Source organism: Fulmarus glacialis, unplaced genomic scaffold (genome assembly GCF_000690835.1).
Source record: "Fulmarus glacialis isolate BGI_N327 unplaced genomic scaffold, ASM69083v1 scaffold32906, whole genome shotgun sequence".
Taxonomy (NCBI): Eukaryota; Metazoa; Chordata; class Aves; order Procellariiformes; family Procellariidae; genus Fulmarus; species Fulmarus glacialis.
In genome coordinates this window covers 89,843-108,189 of record NW_009216770.1, presented here as the reverse complement: position 1 = coordinate 108,189, position 18,347 = coordinate 89,843, and the positions used below count along the sequence as shown (strand labels likewise).

Below are 18,347 nucleotides of genomic sequence, written 5' to 3'. Positions count from 1 at the left end.
ACTAGTTGACAAGAAACAACTGGAGTATTTGCAATTATTTTAAACTGTAGAGATTTGTTCACTGCTGTCCCTAGAGGCCTAAAATGCTGTTTCTTTGCCTCTTAAATTCCTATTAGTCTTACTTTCTCCATCATTATGAGGGTGATCATGTTTCTGTTCCTCTCATTAAGTCACAAGCTGTCTTGATTTTTTTTTTTAATTTCCAGCCCAGGCATTTCTTATGTAAAAACAAATCCTGCTCCCTCTAGTTTGAGTATGAATGATTATAGCAAACAGGTTTTGATCTATATAAGTAAAGTCAAATGTTATCAAAGCTTTGCTTTCACATGGTATTTCAAAAGTGAAAAGGAATATCAGGACTAACTAAATAAGGTGGATTGTGCATTTGCAGACTGTCTGAAATAAGAAGTGCACATATTTCATGTAGTAACACTATTACTAAATAAGTCTTGTAATTTTCTTTTTGTTGGTTTGTTATCAGGATCCATACTATAGATTTAATGATGTGATGTACAGATGGATCTCACTGGATAACTGGACTTACAGCAGGACATTCAAACCTCCTTTTGACGTCCGGTATGCAGTAAAGATATGTCTAAAATAGTTCTGTGCCATCTTTCATGCAGAATTGCTAGTTAATCCATCAGCTCAAAATCTGCTTAATACTTTTGTATCTAATAAAACAAATTATGCAATAATGTGCAGCTGCAAAGCTGTTGCTAAAGAACACTTCAATAGTTGCTTTTTCCTATTTTTTTTAATTGTTAAAAATTACTTATGAATTGCCAACTAAGGAAGGATAATACTTAGGCTAATTGGAAACTAGCCCATCTGATATCTGGTAGGTATGTGAACATACTCTATTGCAGACTTGAGCCACTTCAGCTGTCATCTTAATTTGACTATTTAAAGATATAATGTAGCCACACTAAGTCAAATATTTTTGGTGGTGGTTGAGACAACTGCTGCTAAAGGTAATGGTGACATACATTTTATGTTGTCTGTCTTCTGTGTGTTGTTAACGCTAGGTATTCTAATAGTTTTTTATGCCTATGTTATCTTCTATAGAAAGTGGCAGAAAGTGAATTTGGTTTTCGAGGGAGTAGATACAGTAGCACAGATTCTGATCAACAATATCACTCTTGGGAGAACAGACAACATGTTCAACAGATATGTAAGTAATGTGTTTATTTCTGAAGGTGCTTCTGTTTTTTCTTTGAAGCCCTTTTGTGCTGAGCGCTTCCAGTGCATTCAAGTACACATAAAAATAGGTCCTTGGACGCAGAAAGTGTTGACCTGAGGACTGCATGTGTAATCAGGTAACTGTTAGAAAGAGAAGTGTACTTACCTTTTCAGTAGCAGCAGAGTCAGATCTAGAGGTGAATGTGTCTTGTTCTAAATGAGTGGACCCATGCAAGAGGATCAGTTCAGCTAATAATATAAGTCTTGATTCTTGAGATCTGTCACAGCTCCAAGAAAACGTAAGCTTAAATCTGTTATATTAGCTGTAAATCTGCTTACTAATTGGTATTAGAATGGTTTACATGTGAATACTGAAATGACGATGCACATGTTGCAAAGCCTTTGTAAGTGTTTTCATGCTTTTTTTTACATAGGGTTTTTTGATTTTTAATATTGGGCTTTTGATAACATGCATTTTTGGGCTTAGCCTATGTCAGCATGAGAGTACTCATCATGGAATGATCTTGAGAGTGGCAAAAACAATCAAACTAATTTTATAGCTTTAAAATATAAAATTATTCTGGGTACTAGCATAAGGGACAATCCTTGCTTTTCTCTTAAAACAATCAAAAAAGGAAAATTTAAAGGAAGAATGTTAGTGGAATAACTGAATTACAAAGGAAATCTGGAGTCTTCATATCTCAGCATTTACCATTCTGGCAGGTTTTATTGCAGAGGTACCGGCCTGAGACATGAGAGCTAGATTTTGCCACCTGGGTCTGTGTGACCTGGGACAAATCACTTAGTTTCTCTGTGACTTAGTTCTACCATCTGTGAAATAAGAAATTTCATAGCGCTTTTATGAAATTGTCATTATTTACTATTTGGAGAGTTTATAAAGGATAGCCAGCAGCAGGGTCTGTAGAATTGGAAAGTGGTATTATTTTGCCCTTACTTCTGCAGCTTCATTCTGTTTCAGATTGTTACAGTTCATGAAATGGCCTTCACTGTAAAACTAGAGTGAACTGTATTAGATTGAGTCTAGGATTACTGTGACCCAGACTTCTGCTTTGTTCATCTGTTCCACATGACAACTACGTCTGCAAGAAGGACTCTGTGAAGGCTCTGTATGGGGGATGCTATTTGCTTTGTAATTTTCTGCTGTATGCTACAGATGTATGTGACGCTAGCTGGGCTGCTCACAAGTTGGAAAAAATTGCCAAGACTTGGCTTGTCACAAATTAACACTGTGAAGAAGAAATGGGTATTAGCCATTGGAACCATATTATCTTGATAGCACAGGATAATTCTGAAACCAAACATTTATCCTTCTATCCAGCCACAGTGAAGGGGATTTTGTGAGCCAGTGAGGAAGCCCCCCCAAAATGCTTTATTTGGTGCTGGCATAGAATGCGTATCTGTACATTTTGGGGATGAGAGTGCAGGTGGCATGAAATACAGCTTTGCAGCATTCATGCAAAAGGCAGCTCAGTGTTTTGCGGTAGATAAACTGGCAGCACAGTGTGTGTTGGAAGGACTCCTGAATAGACCAGCTTTCTGAGTTGGAACAAGGTGTCTTTCTAAAGATGCAGATGAGTTCTGACTGAGGAAGGAGGGTAAAGATTCTCTTGCCGACCTTATCCTTCAAGCACTTCTGTGTGCAAGCAGAGTGCTGCAGCCTGCAGTGGGGGCTCAGTATGGGGAAAGTGGTTTGTCCAGAAACATCTTGTATCTGGGAATGTTACTGTGTATTTTCTGTTTTTCAGCTTAAGAAGTAGCTTTTCTTTTCCTTCCAAAACCAGGGCCTGTTGAGACTGTAGTTCAAATGCCTTTAAATAATATATGTATGGTATTAAAATCCCAATGTAACAGTGATTATAAATCTCATAAATAAATGTCAGCACTGTAATGATTTTGTTCTGTTTTCTTGACCTAGAGCTTTGATATTACCAGCATGATCAAGGAGGTCAATTTTATCGAAGTCCGTTTCTTATCAGCCGTTTCATATGCAGCAGAGCAGAGCAGATGTCACAAAGCATACAGCATCCCCCCGGCGTGCCCTCCACCTGTGCAGAAAGGAGAGTGCCATGCTAATTTCATCAGAAAGGTAGGGGCAGAATTGTCTGTGTCTGGCTTCAGGCTTGGAAAGAGGAATGCACCATGTGCTGTCCTTACAGATGTATTCTGAAACCTGCAATGTCATTTTATAAGTAGGGCATATTTTTCATAACAGCTTCCGTCTCCTGTCCCCCCCCAGAAACCTGTAATCCATGTCGATAATACAAGAGGCGTAAGAAGGCCAGCCTTCATATCTAGGTGATAAGAATGTTTAAAAGGCTGTTTTCATCAAGGAGTTGGCAAGGAGACTTGCTGCTAAGAGAGCAGGATAGCATTGGGAAATGTGTAATCATTACATTTTGATCCACTGGGTGGGTTTAGCAATGTATGCTGACAATAGAGTTCACACTTGCAAAACACCAATGTAGTTTGCCAAGGCTGTAAAAATCTCAGCCAAGCAGCTTTGTGAGTGTTTGCTATTGCTCATGTGCTGTGCTATTTATACTGGGCAGCTCTGGCATGTCCCGAGAAGTGTAATCTAACAGAGGACCTGTTCTCATCTTATTACGGTGTTGTGAAGTGTGACTTATAAGTACGTATTCAGTGAAAACAACAATGTAATATACAATGATTGAAGCTCAGAAATTCTGATTTAAGACATGGCTTCATTGCTGTTAAAACTTACTCAAGGCAAACTATCATTTGAGTAGCATCTCATATATTTCTGATAGCTTTGCAGCAGCTAGAGACAATAGCTAGGTGATCTTATTTTGGAATTTCTCTTTTTGGGTGTTTTTGCATGTTTGTCGCCCCTTAAATGCCTTTCTTCTTAATTATTTTTAATCTTTTCAATAAAGTCATTTCAGAGCCTCCTCAAAAAAAAAGACTGGAATCCTGTTAATCTAAACCTGGATGTGATTTCGTTTAAAATTTGTTAATGGAAAGATGGACTCCATGTTGTCCTGGGAAGATCCTTCAGGATTAAGATATTGTCTTCATGACTACTTGCTGCTACCTTCATTTTCCCTGCATTTTAGAAAGTTGATTAATTCTTCTGAGTCCACTGTGTTTCTTAGAAATCAGTGCAGGAAGGAGCTTGGAAGGAAGAAGGCACTTAAACAGCTGAAGTCTTATTTATAGAGCAAAAATGGCCAGGAATGATTTTATGCTTTACTGAACTATACTTTTAAATTTGTAAGAAAGTACCTTAGTGCTTTTCCTCAAAGGAGTTGTTTGACTGTACTTGAAAGCTGCTCCAGACATTTCCAGAAACATTTTTGTTTCCAAGTATATGGCAACAACAGCAGCGATGTCACATTTAAAAGTAAACAAACATACTAGGACATTGCTAAAGTAAGCTGGCTGCTTACCATCTTAAAGTAATGGAGAGCTGTTTACACATTTGAGGTTCAGTATTAAGTGCAGCAAACGTACCTAAATATTAATAGGAATTTGTGGCAAAACGCAAGCCTTTCACTGGTAATGTACTTCAGTGATACAAGCTTATTGTTCTTACGACATACTATTTCTGATAGCGGTCTCTGCAATATTATTAGTGAAACCTGACAATCTGTCAGTGATTCATTTGTTTATTTTTTATAAAGGGAAAATTACTTTCAATCTGACTTGTTTTCTAAGAATGTGTTGTCCCTGTTTTTACACTTGAAATAGGTACAGTGCTTGCTTCCTGGAAGGCTCTTTTGCAACTTGATAGGCAGGCAGGCTGACTCCAGCGATGCAAGGGATAGGCCAGACTTGTGCAATGTGGTTTGCCAAAATTAGTATGCCTCGGCTGTAAGTTATTAGTCTCTAAATTTAGAACTGTAGGTCACTGTACAAGACTCTAAGGAGATCTATTGTATTTGCTTTGGGGGCTGGGGCTGTGTGAAGCTTGGAGGGCAGCTGAATAGATGTCTTCAAGGGATTTGTTAACTAGAGGTCTGACCAGGTTTGAAAACAGCTAAATGGAAAGCATTGTTGGTACCTCTCTGCCTGACCAGAATTTTATAATTCTGACAATTATTCCGATCTTAGAACCAGAACTAAGCTATTTCTCAACCATGTTTTTGTTCCCTTTGTTTTTGTATAAGAGAACCATAAAAAGGGGAGAAACAGTGAACATGACTGAACTATGCAAATGCACCAGACATATGCACCTCTTTCCGTGTACTAATCGGTGGTGTTACAACAAAATATAGGGGACAAAGTGTTTCAGATATACCCATGATTTTTAATTTGATATTGTTCTGTTAGAATACTTTAACATTTGTAATCATCAGTTTTCTGCTTAGTTCGTCTTTTAGGTATACAATTAAATACTGACATTACAAACTAAGATAATTCAGAGCTGAATTCAGAGTAACCTGCTGGCTTGGTTTTTTGATCTTCACTGTTTTTTTTTCAAGTGGTGAACTAGGTGGTGTTTTGTGCTCTCACTAATATAAAATTTTGCTGTACGTGGATATTTAATACAAAATTGTAGTTTTTATATAATATAAGTAGTAGCAGCAGAGTTTGGGTCAAGAAATAAGAGAAAAAATGCTGTGGGCTCTTCTGGGTTTATGGAAATCGGAAAAATTCTTTCAGTGCATGGCAATATTTTATTTCTAGATAGCAAATAATTTTTATTTCTGGGACAGCATCAATGTCTGTATGAAAAATAGGCAATTGTAACATAATCATTCTGTATTCCAGGAGCAGTGTTCATTTAGTTGGGACTGGGGCCCTTCTTTTCCCACTCAAGGAATCTGGAAAGATGTTAGGATTGAGACCTATAACCATTATCACCTGATTTACTTTTCTTTGACTTCTTTCTTTGGTAAGTGGTGTTACTACTTTTTATTATTGTTTCACCTTTGGAATACAAACCATTTTATTGTTAAGCTCAATGAACTGTCAGTTTAGGAAAGGTTCTTTTGTTTTATTATGGCTTTGTGTATAGTTCTTACCACAGCACACCCTTTTAGGTCTTGAAACAGTACTTCAGTACAAACAATAGTGATTAAAAATGTTAGAATTCAGAATCTTTTTTGGCTTGAAGGTCCCCGAATAACTGCAGAAATATATGTGGTATAGCTGAGGTTAGCCCCTGTTCTCCTGTTTTGAAAAATTTATTTTTTATTGGCATGTGTTTTCACCAAGACTTGCAATAAATACGCCTCACTTTTGTTTCAACTCCATTTAAAACAAAGGCAAAGCTGCTATGGGAATTTAGTTTTGTGTTGGGAAGACAAATGCACAGTGAGCGGAGTTTCAAGAGCGCTGAGTTTTCAGGGCACAACATGAAGTCTGAGAGAGAAGAGCAGTCGTGCTATGCAAGGATAATTTGTTAAGGCTGCAATTTGAGAGGATAGCCTCCTGCATTCCTTCTACCTAACTTACCTAACCGGTTTCCTCCCTTGACGTGGTCTTTGATTTTCCTCTCCTCATTGCAGCTGAGCAAAAGTAGTTAATTTTCTGTTGAAACTTTCTGTAAACGGTACTATGCCCCATTGTAGACCACCCGCATGCTTTCTTTCACTGCCTGTTGAGCCCAGTCTTCAGTGGAGTAAAAGCTAGCACGTGAGTCCCCTGCACTGGGTTGAATTTCAGCCCTTGGGAATAGAGTTGTTGTGTATGAATAAAAGAGGAAGACGTCACTCCCTGGCTGCTTTTAAAGCTTCCTGAAATAGCTGCAGGTCTTAGCTAGAATTAACGTGACTGGAATTTCCATGGAAAGCCCCAGCACAGACTCTGTGTGCTCTCTAAAATTTAGTTACAGTAAAAATCTTTTCTGGTCCCTCCCACATTCCCACAACTCCACCTTCTGGTAGGTAAAGTCTTGGTCTCTGGATAAGCAGAGAGAGCAAACCTCTTTCATTCAGCAGAGAGTGGTTTGGAGCCAGAGTTTATTAGTATTCAAGCATAATAACATTTGAAAAATAACGAGTAAATGAACAACTTGAATTTAAGCTGCCTATGCAGTTATATTGCTCATCAGATTTGATGCCATAGCCATTTGGCCACTGAATCTGTAAAAGATTCATTGTTCTTGATTTCTGTGCCTAGACCCCACAGTTCATGCAGTTAACAGTGGGCTGGAATTTCTATATGCCCTTGGAGGGAAGGGAAAACACATTGTAATGGCTGACCCTTGCGGGATGGGGTGGGTGTTTTTATAACCTCTTCAACATTTCTGAAAATTGGTCTTCCCTGAGTAATGCTAGGAGTAATATAAACTTGGGAACACATTCGTTGCTCTTCATTCTACAAAAGACAGTGTAAATCACACCAGGGCTGAGTGTAATTCTTTGCTTTTGGAAGGAGCTCTCTTTCTCTCTTGGAGGAAGGAGAGCTAGAATATATACATGAAAAGAGAAAGTAAGTGATTTGTAGTTTGTGTATACAAAATGTGTCTTAGTTTTAGTTTTCCTTGTTTTCTGTTTTATTTGCTTTTGCTTAGATAGATGTTCATCTGTAATATTTGAAGTATAGGATTAGCCAGGCTATGTTTGTAGATAGGTAATTTAATTGCTGAAGTTAATGGGAAATTTACATGTTAATCTTGAGTACCCTTGACCCTGGCTTGCCTTATTCAGTAAGTTCTGTAAAGGAGAGGACCCTCCGAGGTAACTGTAGAGAGATCTCAGGGAAGTCATTAACTTGTTTCCTCCACCACACTTTGGTGACAGAAGGGATGTAAAGATGCAGCCCGTCAAGTCTAGACACAATGGGCCCAATTCATCCCCAGCATAACTCCATTCATTTTGTCTAGTGACTCTGAGATGAATTCGGCTCATTTTCTGTTAATACTGTTTTTGTTTCATCAACAAAAGTGATTGTACTGCCGTGTGATTACGATCTTTCCCAAAGGATACCATGTTCATACGAGTGCTGACTAAAAGCAAATACAATGTCTATGGGAGTTGGTGGGAAAAAAATCCTTCCTAATGAAGTGACTGGTGTCATGGTCTCTGACTTTTGTACAGAACTCTGAAAAACCCCTGGATGGCTCTCAAATGAAAAAAAGAGAGAGTTATAAAACATGAACCGTATTGCGTAGTTCTCTTCCGAGTCAGTAAATGTAAACACAGATACCAAATGCACTAAACAAGAAGATTAACCTAGTAGGTGTGGTTCAAACACGGCCTGAAAATTGTTAAATTTAATCTGAGGTGTTTGAATTGTTTCTTTGATGAGAGATCATGTTAACTAATAGGTTTCTAAACACAATTCCTAAATTCCCATTTTTTCTCCCCCCCTTCACTTAGTAAAGAGTGCTTGGCAGTGGAGTCTTGAAATCGAGTCTATTTTTGATGTAGTCGGCTCCAAGCCAATTGAAGGTCTTGTGACTGTGAACATTCCCAAATTGCAAACGCAGCAAACATTCAGTGTGAAGCTTCAACCTGGAGAAGGCAGCATTGTGCTGCTTGTAAACATCAACAAGGTAAGGAGGTATGTGTGGAACCCTAGCCAACTGCAAAATGTTTCCCCTGGTTTCCAATGTGTCTTTCTGCCTCCGTGCCAGTTTTAGGCCTCCCTCCCCTTCCTTTCTATGTTCCTGACTTTAACAACAGTTCTGTACCACCCTTACAGATCTTTTCCTCTCTAAAAATTGATGTCTGTGGGGCTACATAGCTCAGAGTCAAAAAGATGATGAAGCCTTTCCCTTACTGCAAAACAAAAAGATCACGTCACCGCCGGCCACTGTTAAATGAGCTACTTAGGTAGATAACCTTTGGATAACCCTGTGTCACTTCACTTAAGTGGCAGTCTTCCATGCTATTGTTTACTGGTCTGATTGGGACTAGAATGTACTACAATATGCATGGCTCTGGCAGGAAAGAAAGGAAACATTCCTCAAACCTCTCAGTAGCTACTCTTTCAGGCAAATAAAAGCAAAAGAGTCCTATAAATAACTTGACTGGCAGTAAGGTTGGTGGAAATTTTGTGGAGTAGTACTTCCTTACACTGGCTTATAGTCCCTTGGGTAGACAAAACTCATGAGGAATTTTAGAGAGGTAAAGGATGCTTTAATGAGGAGAGAACTCAACTGAAAAATGATGAATTTGGTATACACCCCAGTGATGAAAGAGGAAAGAATTGGTCTGCTTACCTTCAGAGGTTGTTGGGAAACTATCTGGTGGCAGACTTAATTTACCAACATTACTTCACTTCTATAGAATTTTTTTTGTGTTTTTTTTAGAAACTGTTGAGTTTTATCACACAGGTGTAATTAAGAAAAGATATATAGACTTGAGAGATGAAGAAAATCAGTGTGTCTGTTCTTGTTGACAGATAGGTAGGTGTCTTGAATTAGGCAGTGAGCCCAGTGTGGCAAAAAGAAGCATGAACTTTGTCTTGGCTTCTTGCTCAGAGAGCAGGGCCCTAGTAGAGCTGACTGGGCAGAACTGAACCTGACAGTGGCAGGCCCAGGCCAGCGGGCAGGGTGGGAGCCCTGGCAGGTGCAGCGGCAGCAGCAGCTGATGGTGTTCTCCACTGGAGCCAACAGTGTAATGGGAGCTGCCGTCTGTTCCACTGCCACAGGGCACAAGTTAGATTTGTGGGTGAGCGATGTGCTGTGAGCAGGGATCTGGGGCTTCTGACAGTTCTGGCAGTTAATAACGTTTGAGGGTCTGCCCTCAAACTTTTGTATATTTTACTGGCTCTACTGATTTTCCGTATTGCTGTGTAACTCTGCATTTGTTTCCCCAGTTTGAATGAATTACGTGTGTATTCTCAAGTTCTCTTGTCAGTTGTCTGAGTGGAGAAAAAGCATGTGCTAAAGGCAGGCAGGGTATTTATGTTCTAGTATGCACACTCAGTGACTTGCATACTTGTGTGCTTTGTTTTATTTTGACACGAAAGCATAAAAGCATACAAACATATGATTTTTGTTACTGTTGTCATCTGACATGCAAGTTGCATGAGCAATTACAAATACCCAGTTTCATTTAAAACAATCATTAGTCTCTGCTTAGCCTTTTCAGGGATTACATTAAGCAGGCACTGCAATGTGAAACTTCAAAAATTATTTTGGTTTATTTAATTGCCCCACCCCCAACCTCAGAAGAAATCTGCAAGTTTGTGAGGAAGCACTTCTTTCAGAGCAGAGGCAAGAGTGTTTTATTATTCTTTGTACACAAAAGGCTTTGCTGCATGAATTCACATCAGCTGATTTTACAAGAAGCCCCGCAATGTCTTCTCATGTATCGATGAGCCTAACGGAGCCCTTACTCTGTATTACAGACTTGCGTGGTGCAGTGAGACCTCACCAGAAATTTATTTCTAGTTGAGAGCTTATTGCAGATTATATTGCGAAGTCAGTAGATGTTTGAGTGGTGTGTATCACCCAAGATGTGTAGCAGTGTTCCTGCAATTGCCACACAAAGTGCTGTGTTGTTAACATGACAGTATTTTGCTTATCAGCTACTGGTGAGCATGGGGATGACATCATTAGTGGCCAATGAGACATTCCAGCCGTGCCAGGCGGCTGCGAACACTCCCCTGTTGTTGAGGCACACGCTGATTTTGTGCTTCCACTTGTATCCGTGCAACACAGAGATTAGTACTTCTGCACAAGCAGTTACGATAATTCCGTGTTGGGGAAGCTGAAATGTTAGTAGATACATTCATGATTGTGTCCCAGTATGACTACAGCAAAACATATTGTTGGGCTGCTCTCTGGCCTATTTTATTTGAAAAGATTGAGGCACTCCTTACATGACTCTATTCAGTGCTGATCCCTCCATTGTTTGGTTGCATGCATTATTGCTTTCTTTCCACGATTTTTGTGTTGTGCACTCAACTGGCAAATGTTGGCAACAGGATTGAGCAGCGGAAGTAGGCTGCTGGAACGAAGATATAAATATTACCCTGTGACTAGAAAAATGAGAAAATTAAATCATTCTGTCATCCTAGAGGTAGTTTTTTTATGTTTATAAAAATTATGGAGTACTAATGATGTGATTGGGAAACATAAAGAAAAAGCAGAAAACACTGAAAAGAAAGAATGAAACTTACAATTTGACTTAAAAGCTTGACATAAGTGAAGCAGTCAGTATGGTCACATATTGCCAAAGTCACAACTGAAAAGTGTCACCTCTGTGTATTGAATGTTGTATGTGATAGGTAAAAGGGTCAATGAGAGGAGGGGTATGATACAGAGGCTAGTGAACAGTGTCTGCTCCTGACACAGATGTTTGAGTTTTGAAGGAATATTCTGTCAATGTACCTCAGCTGAGAGGTAGCAGCTAGATGTGCACATGCATGTGTATGCATGCTCATGGCCTGCTGTGGACAGAAAATGAAGTGATAGCCTGGACTATAATACTTCTCTCTTTAAATAATTCTCACCTCAGAGCTGCAGCTGGAGAGATCCCAGTTACCATGGGTCACCTGAGGCACATAAACTCATTAGACTTGTGGTAATTCACCCAAAGATATCTGAGCCCCTAGGTGCATGTTATACCTCTTTTTATACAGATTGCTCTGACTTTGTCTCTTGTATGTTCAAGAGTTCTACAGTAGAGGCTTGGTGGCCAAATGGACATGGAAAACAAACTGGATACAACATGACAACAACTTTCATCATGGAGTCAGGATACCAGATTGAGAAATTTTCAAAGGTGAGCCCTTCAGCTTGACTATAGCTGGCATTGCACTGCTACTGTTAGGACATCTGCTCTGCATAGCAGGTATCTAGAGCTTTTAAATATTTTGCTGGATTGTAATATGCACATGAAAATGCTAATGAGAAATGAGTTTTTTTTAATGTATGTTTACCTGTTTTCTGGTAGCCTTAGCTTTTATGAACACCTTTACTTGCATTCAGACTGGAAGATGGCTTACAGTTAGTTGGAAACCTCAGAAAGGAAAAGATGTTTACTACTTAAGTTTTCTATCTTATGAAAAAAAGCACTTTTAAACTTGATATATCTGCTGATGGTTTTTTATCATGCACCGAAAAACCCTTTTAGATTTCTATAGATTATGTGAAGATTTATTACTGAGATTTTTCTTGTTAATTCAATTTTTAAAAAATTTGCGGGATAGACATATACCTAAAAAGCTAACATACATTCGTTTATTAGAATGTGATAGATGTGCTTCAGGTTTAAGAAGAGGTAACATCTTAAATATGACCATGAAAGTAATATTCAGGGATATTTGCATAAGGGTTCCTGCAACACACTGGCTGTATAATTATCTGTTTGTTTTCACTAAGAAGCCTAGAAGAGGTATTTTCAATTGTCCATTTAAAAAAAAAAAGCATACAAATTAGACTGCGCTCCTTATGGCATCAACATGTGGAAACAGCCAAGTAAATTTACACAGTTATTAGGTGGTTCTGATGCGTATTGCTTCACTAAAAACTAATCTAGTCACCAGGCATCTAAAACTGCTATTTGCTGTAACATTTGTTCATGTGAAAAATCCTATGAAAAGCAGTAGCTTCTGGAGTCCTAGTCTTTATAGGGCTAGCCCTTAGTTTGATTATGAAGTCATAATAATAATTCTTCACTATTATTAGTGATTTAATTTTGAAACAATTAAAAAAACACACCAAATAAACACAGCATATTATGCTTGGGAAAACTGGTTGTAGGAAATACAGCTATAAAGCCTGTAAAAAGGAAAATTCTGTTGTTGCTGTGTGAAAACTGTACAACGATAGGAAAACTAATTGATTCCACTTGGGTAGTTGCGTCAGGATATTTCATAGAGCCCTGTGGCATATGATCATAGGGACTTCATGGTCTACAAAAGATATTCAGAAGCCTCTTCTGTTTTTTCTCCTTGAAGGGAAAAAAAGGAAATACACCACATAGTGGGCATTATAAATTAACCAGCATATGAAGCCTTTACAGATTCATAGTGTAAAGTGTAGTCTTCCTTCATGTGTTCTGTGAAGCTCTGTCTTGGATTCTTACAGAGACACACACATCCCACCACCACCACTACCCCCTGCCCCTAGCTGTATGAGTGGAGAAAGACTCCATACGCCGTTTTTTTCATGTTCTAGCACAATTTGCTCTCATGTCAGCAGGACTGAATAGCAACATTCATATGGTTTAATAAGAATTTTGAGTAGTTCAGGAGATACGATCGGGGATAAATGTTCCTGAAAGTTGTTGTTCTGTGGTCCACCTAATACTGTTCCTGCTCCCGCCGGCTTTTTAAAAAAGAAAAAAATAGGGGAGGGACATTTCACAAGTGGTTTGTCTCTATATGAGTATCTATATAACTTTGGTGAAAACCAAAGGGCAAAACCTGTATATGTGAGAAAACACATATGGTCTTATGTTGGATTTGGCTACCCTTAGCTTGAAATACTCTCTTGTTTCTGACATTAACGTTACAGTAGTCTCCAAAACATCAACTACTCCTTTGGGAAAATTTCTGGGTAGCCTCCCAGTATGTACTTGTGGGAGCTCTATAGAGCTCTAGCCAGCTGTGCTGGGAACCTCTCTGACTGAGGGAAATAACTACTCATTCCTGTTGAGAGTAGCAGAAAATCAAAACAGAATAAAGCCAACATCCAGAACAGGGTTGGTTTTGGTTTTGTTTTGGTTTTCTATTTGAATATTTTGGTTTAGAGTTTGTTTCTCAGGTGAATGTGAAACAAAGTCGTAGCCAAAAATTATCTCTGAATGAAATTATATTTCTTGAGGGAGGGTCTATCCAGTCCTGTTTGCTATTGATAAGTTGTTTTTCTTCTTGCCATGCCTACATCAAGGAATTTATTACCTCTTTCATTGCCTTGTGAGGCATTTGTTTGCTTTTTGATTCTGTTTCCCTAGCTTTCCGGGGAATTTCTTTAACACTGTAATTGGAGTTTTTTATTTCATGAGGCTATTTTAGTACTTGAAAGATCTTAACCTCTACCTGCCTTTCCCTCCTTCCCTCTATACCTTCTTTTCCCCACAGGCCTTTTAGCACGACTTCCAGAAGTCTTTCCTTTTGGCTTTGTAGTTTTCACACCGCTTTCATGCTGTGTGCTAATTTGTTAGGTCACTGGGGCGTTCTATGATCTTATTTCAGCTCTGGGCATCTTTTTCCCTACTGCTAAATCTGGGAATGTCAAATGTGATACACAGGTCACTTAATTGGGTACAAAGCCTTTGTGTGTGACTCAGAAAGACAGGTATCTGTTTCTTAATTGTGCATAGAACCAGCTGATTAGTCTGTGGTGGCTAGAGAGCCTCTTCTGTGTGCTCCAAGACTGGGGGAAATGTTCAGTCCTAAGGCGGCAAGGTCTGTCAGACAGATTTAAAGGTGGCCAAGGTCTCAGTAGCCAGAAAGGCACATAACCAACCATGCCAGATGCTAGTTGTCTCTCCTTGCCCTTCTTTTACCCCACAAGGCAGAAAGAAGCTGCTATAGGAACAGGAAGAGGTGCTGTGTTACCAGGTGGGCCCCTGGGGAGCAATGGAGTAGGAACACAAAGGCACTGAACCCTGGAGGCCTGGGAATGTGAGATGGGGCTGAGGAGCTTTTTCTCTTGCTCGTGCTCTATGGGTGGTCCTGGCTGGGTGTTTCAGCCTCTCAGATTGCCTCGGATTTGGCCAGTTGCATGAGTTCTACTTCAGCATGAATAAAGCAATATCACGTTACTTCTGTTAGTAATATAAATACTCCATTACAAACGTGCTCTGAGACAGTCCCAACCTGCCCAATGACATCCATTAAGAGGAACTCCCAAATACTTTGGGAGCCCCAACTATAAATCCCATTCCATTTTGTGCCACAAAAAAGAGCTACTCTGGAGGCTGAGGAGTTTTCCTCCAAGTAATGGAATTCACTGGAGGAAGGTCAGAACTTTTTCACTAGTGTAGTACTCATAATGTAGTTTTTCTTTTGTAGCCTTCAGTAGTTAGGGTAGCCATGAAAGTTGTATGAAATATTGGTTATTTTTTAAATTCAACTTCTCATGTTAAAATAAATTTGCAAAATTCTAGGAATGGGTGCAAGATTCTTGTCCTAAAGCTAAGTTCATCATGCTGGTCTATATTCAACTGACACAGTGTGCAGTGGGATCACAGTAGAAAAAAGGCAGGACACACTGTGCTCAGCATGTGTGTGTGCATAGAGATACTGGACAGGGAGTCTGAAATGTCCTCTCAGTGGTCTGACTTTGTAGTTTTTCTCTAGCTGGGAGTTTCTTTAGTGGTACGCATGCTGAGCCCCACTAGCCACTAATCCACTGTTACCCCTGGGGCAACACTGTAAAACACTGCAGGACTTGGGGCAAGTCCCATTTTTTTAATTCATTCAGTTTCTATGTTTTGGTCATTGCCATAATGCAGAGGGGTTTAGTTTGGGGTCAGTGATCTGCAGTCACCACTCATGCATCTAGTTTGTCATTTGCATTGTCTCTGTCCAGGTGTTTAATTAGTAATTGTCCAGTTGACTAAGAAGCACCAAAGAGGAAGCAAAAAAAGCAGTGATTTTCTTTGTCTTCTCTACTACTAGAAATAATCTTCTGTCTATCTGTATGATTTTTGATAAACTGAAAGTTTAAAAAATACAGTCCCACAGTGGGATTAGTAATTTTCCATTTGAACTTCAGCCTTGTCTGGTTTGTGAAATAAAGAATTACATTTTGTCTTAAAGACGGGTATATCACTTGCGCTTAACTAGGTTAATATTAGCCTGATTTACTGGCAGATACTTGTCTCAACTGTAGCTTGTGGCAGAGAGAGAACAGGCTGTATTCTACATGCTGACCTTTTGAAAAGGTATAGCAAATAGACATTTGAGGGAGGAGTGGTTGCTATCTTAGCGGTAGTGTAGAAAAAATGAGGTTCCTGCGCTCCTGACCCAAACTTCTTGCTTGGTGTGAGTTGGCTGAAATATGCTATTAGCTTTCCTTCACTTTATTTAATTTTCCAATTATCTCCCTATGACAATGAGCAACAGGAAAATTATTTTTTCTTTCTGGTCTAGATTAATTGAACTGGAACAAGAATACAGGAGAAAAAGAAGGCTACAGCCTCTCTGAGAGAGATGTGTTTTGTAACACTTTGCAGCTGCGCAGGAGCCTAACATGGCAGCTGCTTCACATCTGCCCCATGGCAGGTGGGGAAGACACCTCTACAAATAAGGGGTTAGCGCAAAGTATTATTGCAGTCAACTAACTGCTCTCTCATGGCTGTGGAATTGACTGTGTTTATGTCAGTGCAATCAGGATACCCCTCAGAGGAGCATTGTTGCTTTGACTGAAGTAAAGTCCCAGAAAATGCCCATAATGATTTCTTGAGAACTTTTCTTCCGCCTGCAGCAGGAAGGAGGAATGTTTCCTTTTTTTCAGCATCTGCGGTACGCAATATCAGATATTAGGCTGAAAGAGCAGCTGTAAAAGTTTGGCTTCTGCTTGAGATGTGCTTTTATCTGGAATGACCTTTAATATCTTACACAGAGTTATTTAGCTGAACTGGTCTCTTTGAAACTTTATTGCTGATCATGCTGTTCAAACACAGCTGCGATGGCCAGAGGGCCCTTCACTTCCAAACCGCCATTTGTGTTTGCATGCATATCTTTTTCTCTTTAATTGCTACACCTATTAAAATGGTATCATTTCATGGCAGCAAAAGAAGGTGATTTTGCTTTTACTGGATGAACCTGAAGCTAGACATTCAGGGACAAGACTTACAGCTGAGCTGCTGCCGTCTCCTTCTGTAAGGAGAAAATTGCAGATTAAATGGTGTGTCTGATCTAATGCAACCACTGCATTCCTCTCGCTGGTCCTCAGCTGGACTTGCAACTGAATTCTGCAGTAGGCAAACATGCACCTGTCTCTTACACACATACATACACACGTGCACACTTGTTTCTGCATGCTTTCTCTCTTAATATGATAGTAACTTTAAAAAGTGAACAGGTTTATCAGAAGGATTCTTTTTAGCCCTGTTATGGTGTGTTTTCATCATGAGACCATGTCTTTTGACTCCTTGACAAATTCTAAGCTGTTAGTGTTCAGTTGAATCCCTTTTATAAGGGTTTTCTTGATCTATTTTGTTTTAATTAATTTTTGTCTGCTTTAAATCTAAGTTTCATGTTTTCACAGGCCTATTTTCGGACAGTAGAGCTTGTTCAGGAGCCTATTCCTGGCTCACCAGGTCTGAGTTTCTACTTTAGAATCAATGGCCGACCCATTTTCATCAAGGGCTCGAACTGGATTCCAGCAGATTCTTTCCAGGACAGAGTGACCTATGACACGTAAGCCACATTTGATGTTCTCTAAGGAGAAAGGATCATGTTTTCCTCCTCCCAATTCTCTATCCACCTTCTATCAAAGGGTGGCATTGGGAGGTGGAATTTCTTTCAAGGTAGGACACTAATTGTTGTGCGTTGGAGGCCTCAGAATTAGGGCTTAATTAATATTAATAGATTTGAGTGATGTTCAAGGCATGTAAGTGCAATAACTGACGTGAAGGTGGTGGTTTGCTGTCCACAGGTTACTGGCCTTTCGGGTATTTTTAGCGATGATCCTCAGGCTGTCTGATCCTATTGCCTGGGACACGTTCATTGGTACTCAGAGGAGGTGCACTTCGGCCATGTCCTAACGCATCTCGTGCAGGGAGGCATAAGTGCATAATAGCCTCTCTCCCCTTTCCCCCCTCTGGTCCAGGCTTCTTGGATTTCAGTGACACAACGCCCCAGACATGTAGGTGGGATGGGGGCCACGCTGTACTTTGACTAAAATTTGCTCTGGGTAGTTGGGGAACTGGGACAACAGGGCATGCTGTAGTGTGCGTTCACATGCAATTTAGAGGCTGCCAGCACGATTAAAGAAAAATTAATGGAGCCTGAATCCCTTAAAATGAGATTCAGAGTCTCAGTCTTTCTTCCTCCCCCTCTCACTCACCCCTCCCTTCTCACTATACAATGTGGAACTCGGAAAGAGAATATAGATTTCTGAACATGTTTAAAAGAGGATTTGAATTCAAGTAATTGGTATTTAAAGCAAGTAATATCTAAGGAGAAAAGAGCAACCTGATTAATAAAATACAGTATTTCTAAATCTGGTCCTGCCAATACTTCTGTAAAAGCACTTACTTGCATGTGTCACTCCATCCATTTCATAAGTGTTAACAGGACTAAGTAACTTTTTCTGCACAAAAAAT

At 39.6% G+C, this 18,347-nt stretch overlaps 1 protein-coding gene across 1 annotated transcript in view; it reads left to right on the top strand.

Annotated features, from left to right (window-relative positions):
* Nucleotides 1–484: 484 nt before the first annotated feature.
* Nucleotides 485–18,347, top strand: part of MANBA (mannosidase, beta A, lysosomal) — a 38,517-nt gene continuing 20,654 nt past the window's right edge. The window contains exons 1-7 of the mRNA XM_009579425.1: nucleotides 485–576; nucleotides 1,069–1,174; nucleotides 3,119–3,289; nucleotides 5,935–6,058; nucleotides 8,490–8,665; nucleotides 11,736–11,846; nucleotides 17,288–17,439. Of these exons, the coding sequence (XP_009577720.1) occupies nucleotides 509–576; nucleotides 1,069–1,174; nucleotides 3,119–3,289; nucleotides 5,935–6,058; nucleotides 8,490–8,665; nucleotides 11,736–11,846; nucleotides 17,288–17,439 (908 nt within the window). The 5' untranslated portion in view covers nucleotides 485–508. The remainder of the gene's footprint in view (nucleotides 577–1,068; nucleotides 1,175–3,118; nucleotides 3,290–5,934; nucleotides 6,059–8,489; nucleotides 8,666–11,735; nucleotides 11,847–17,287; nucleotides 17,440–18,347) is intronic.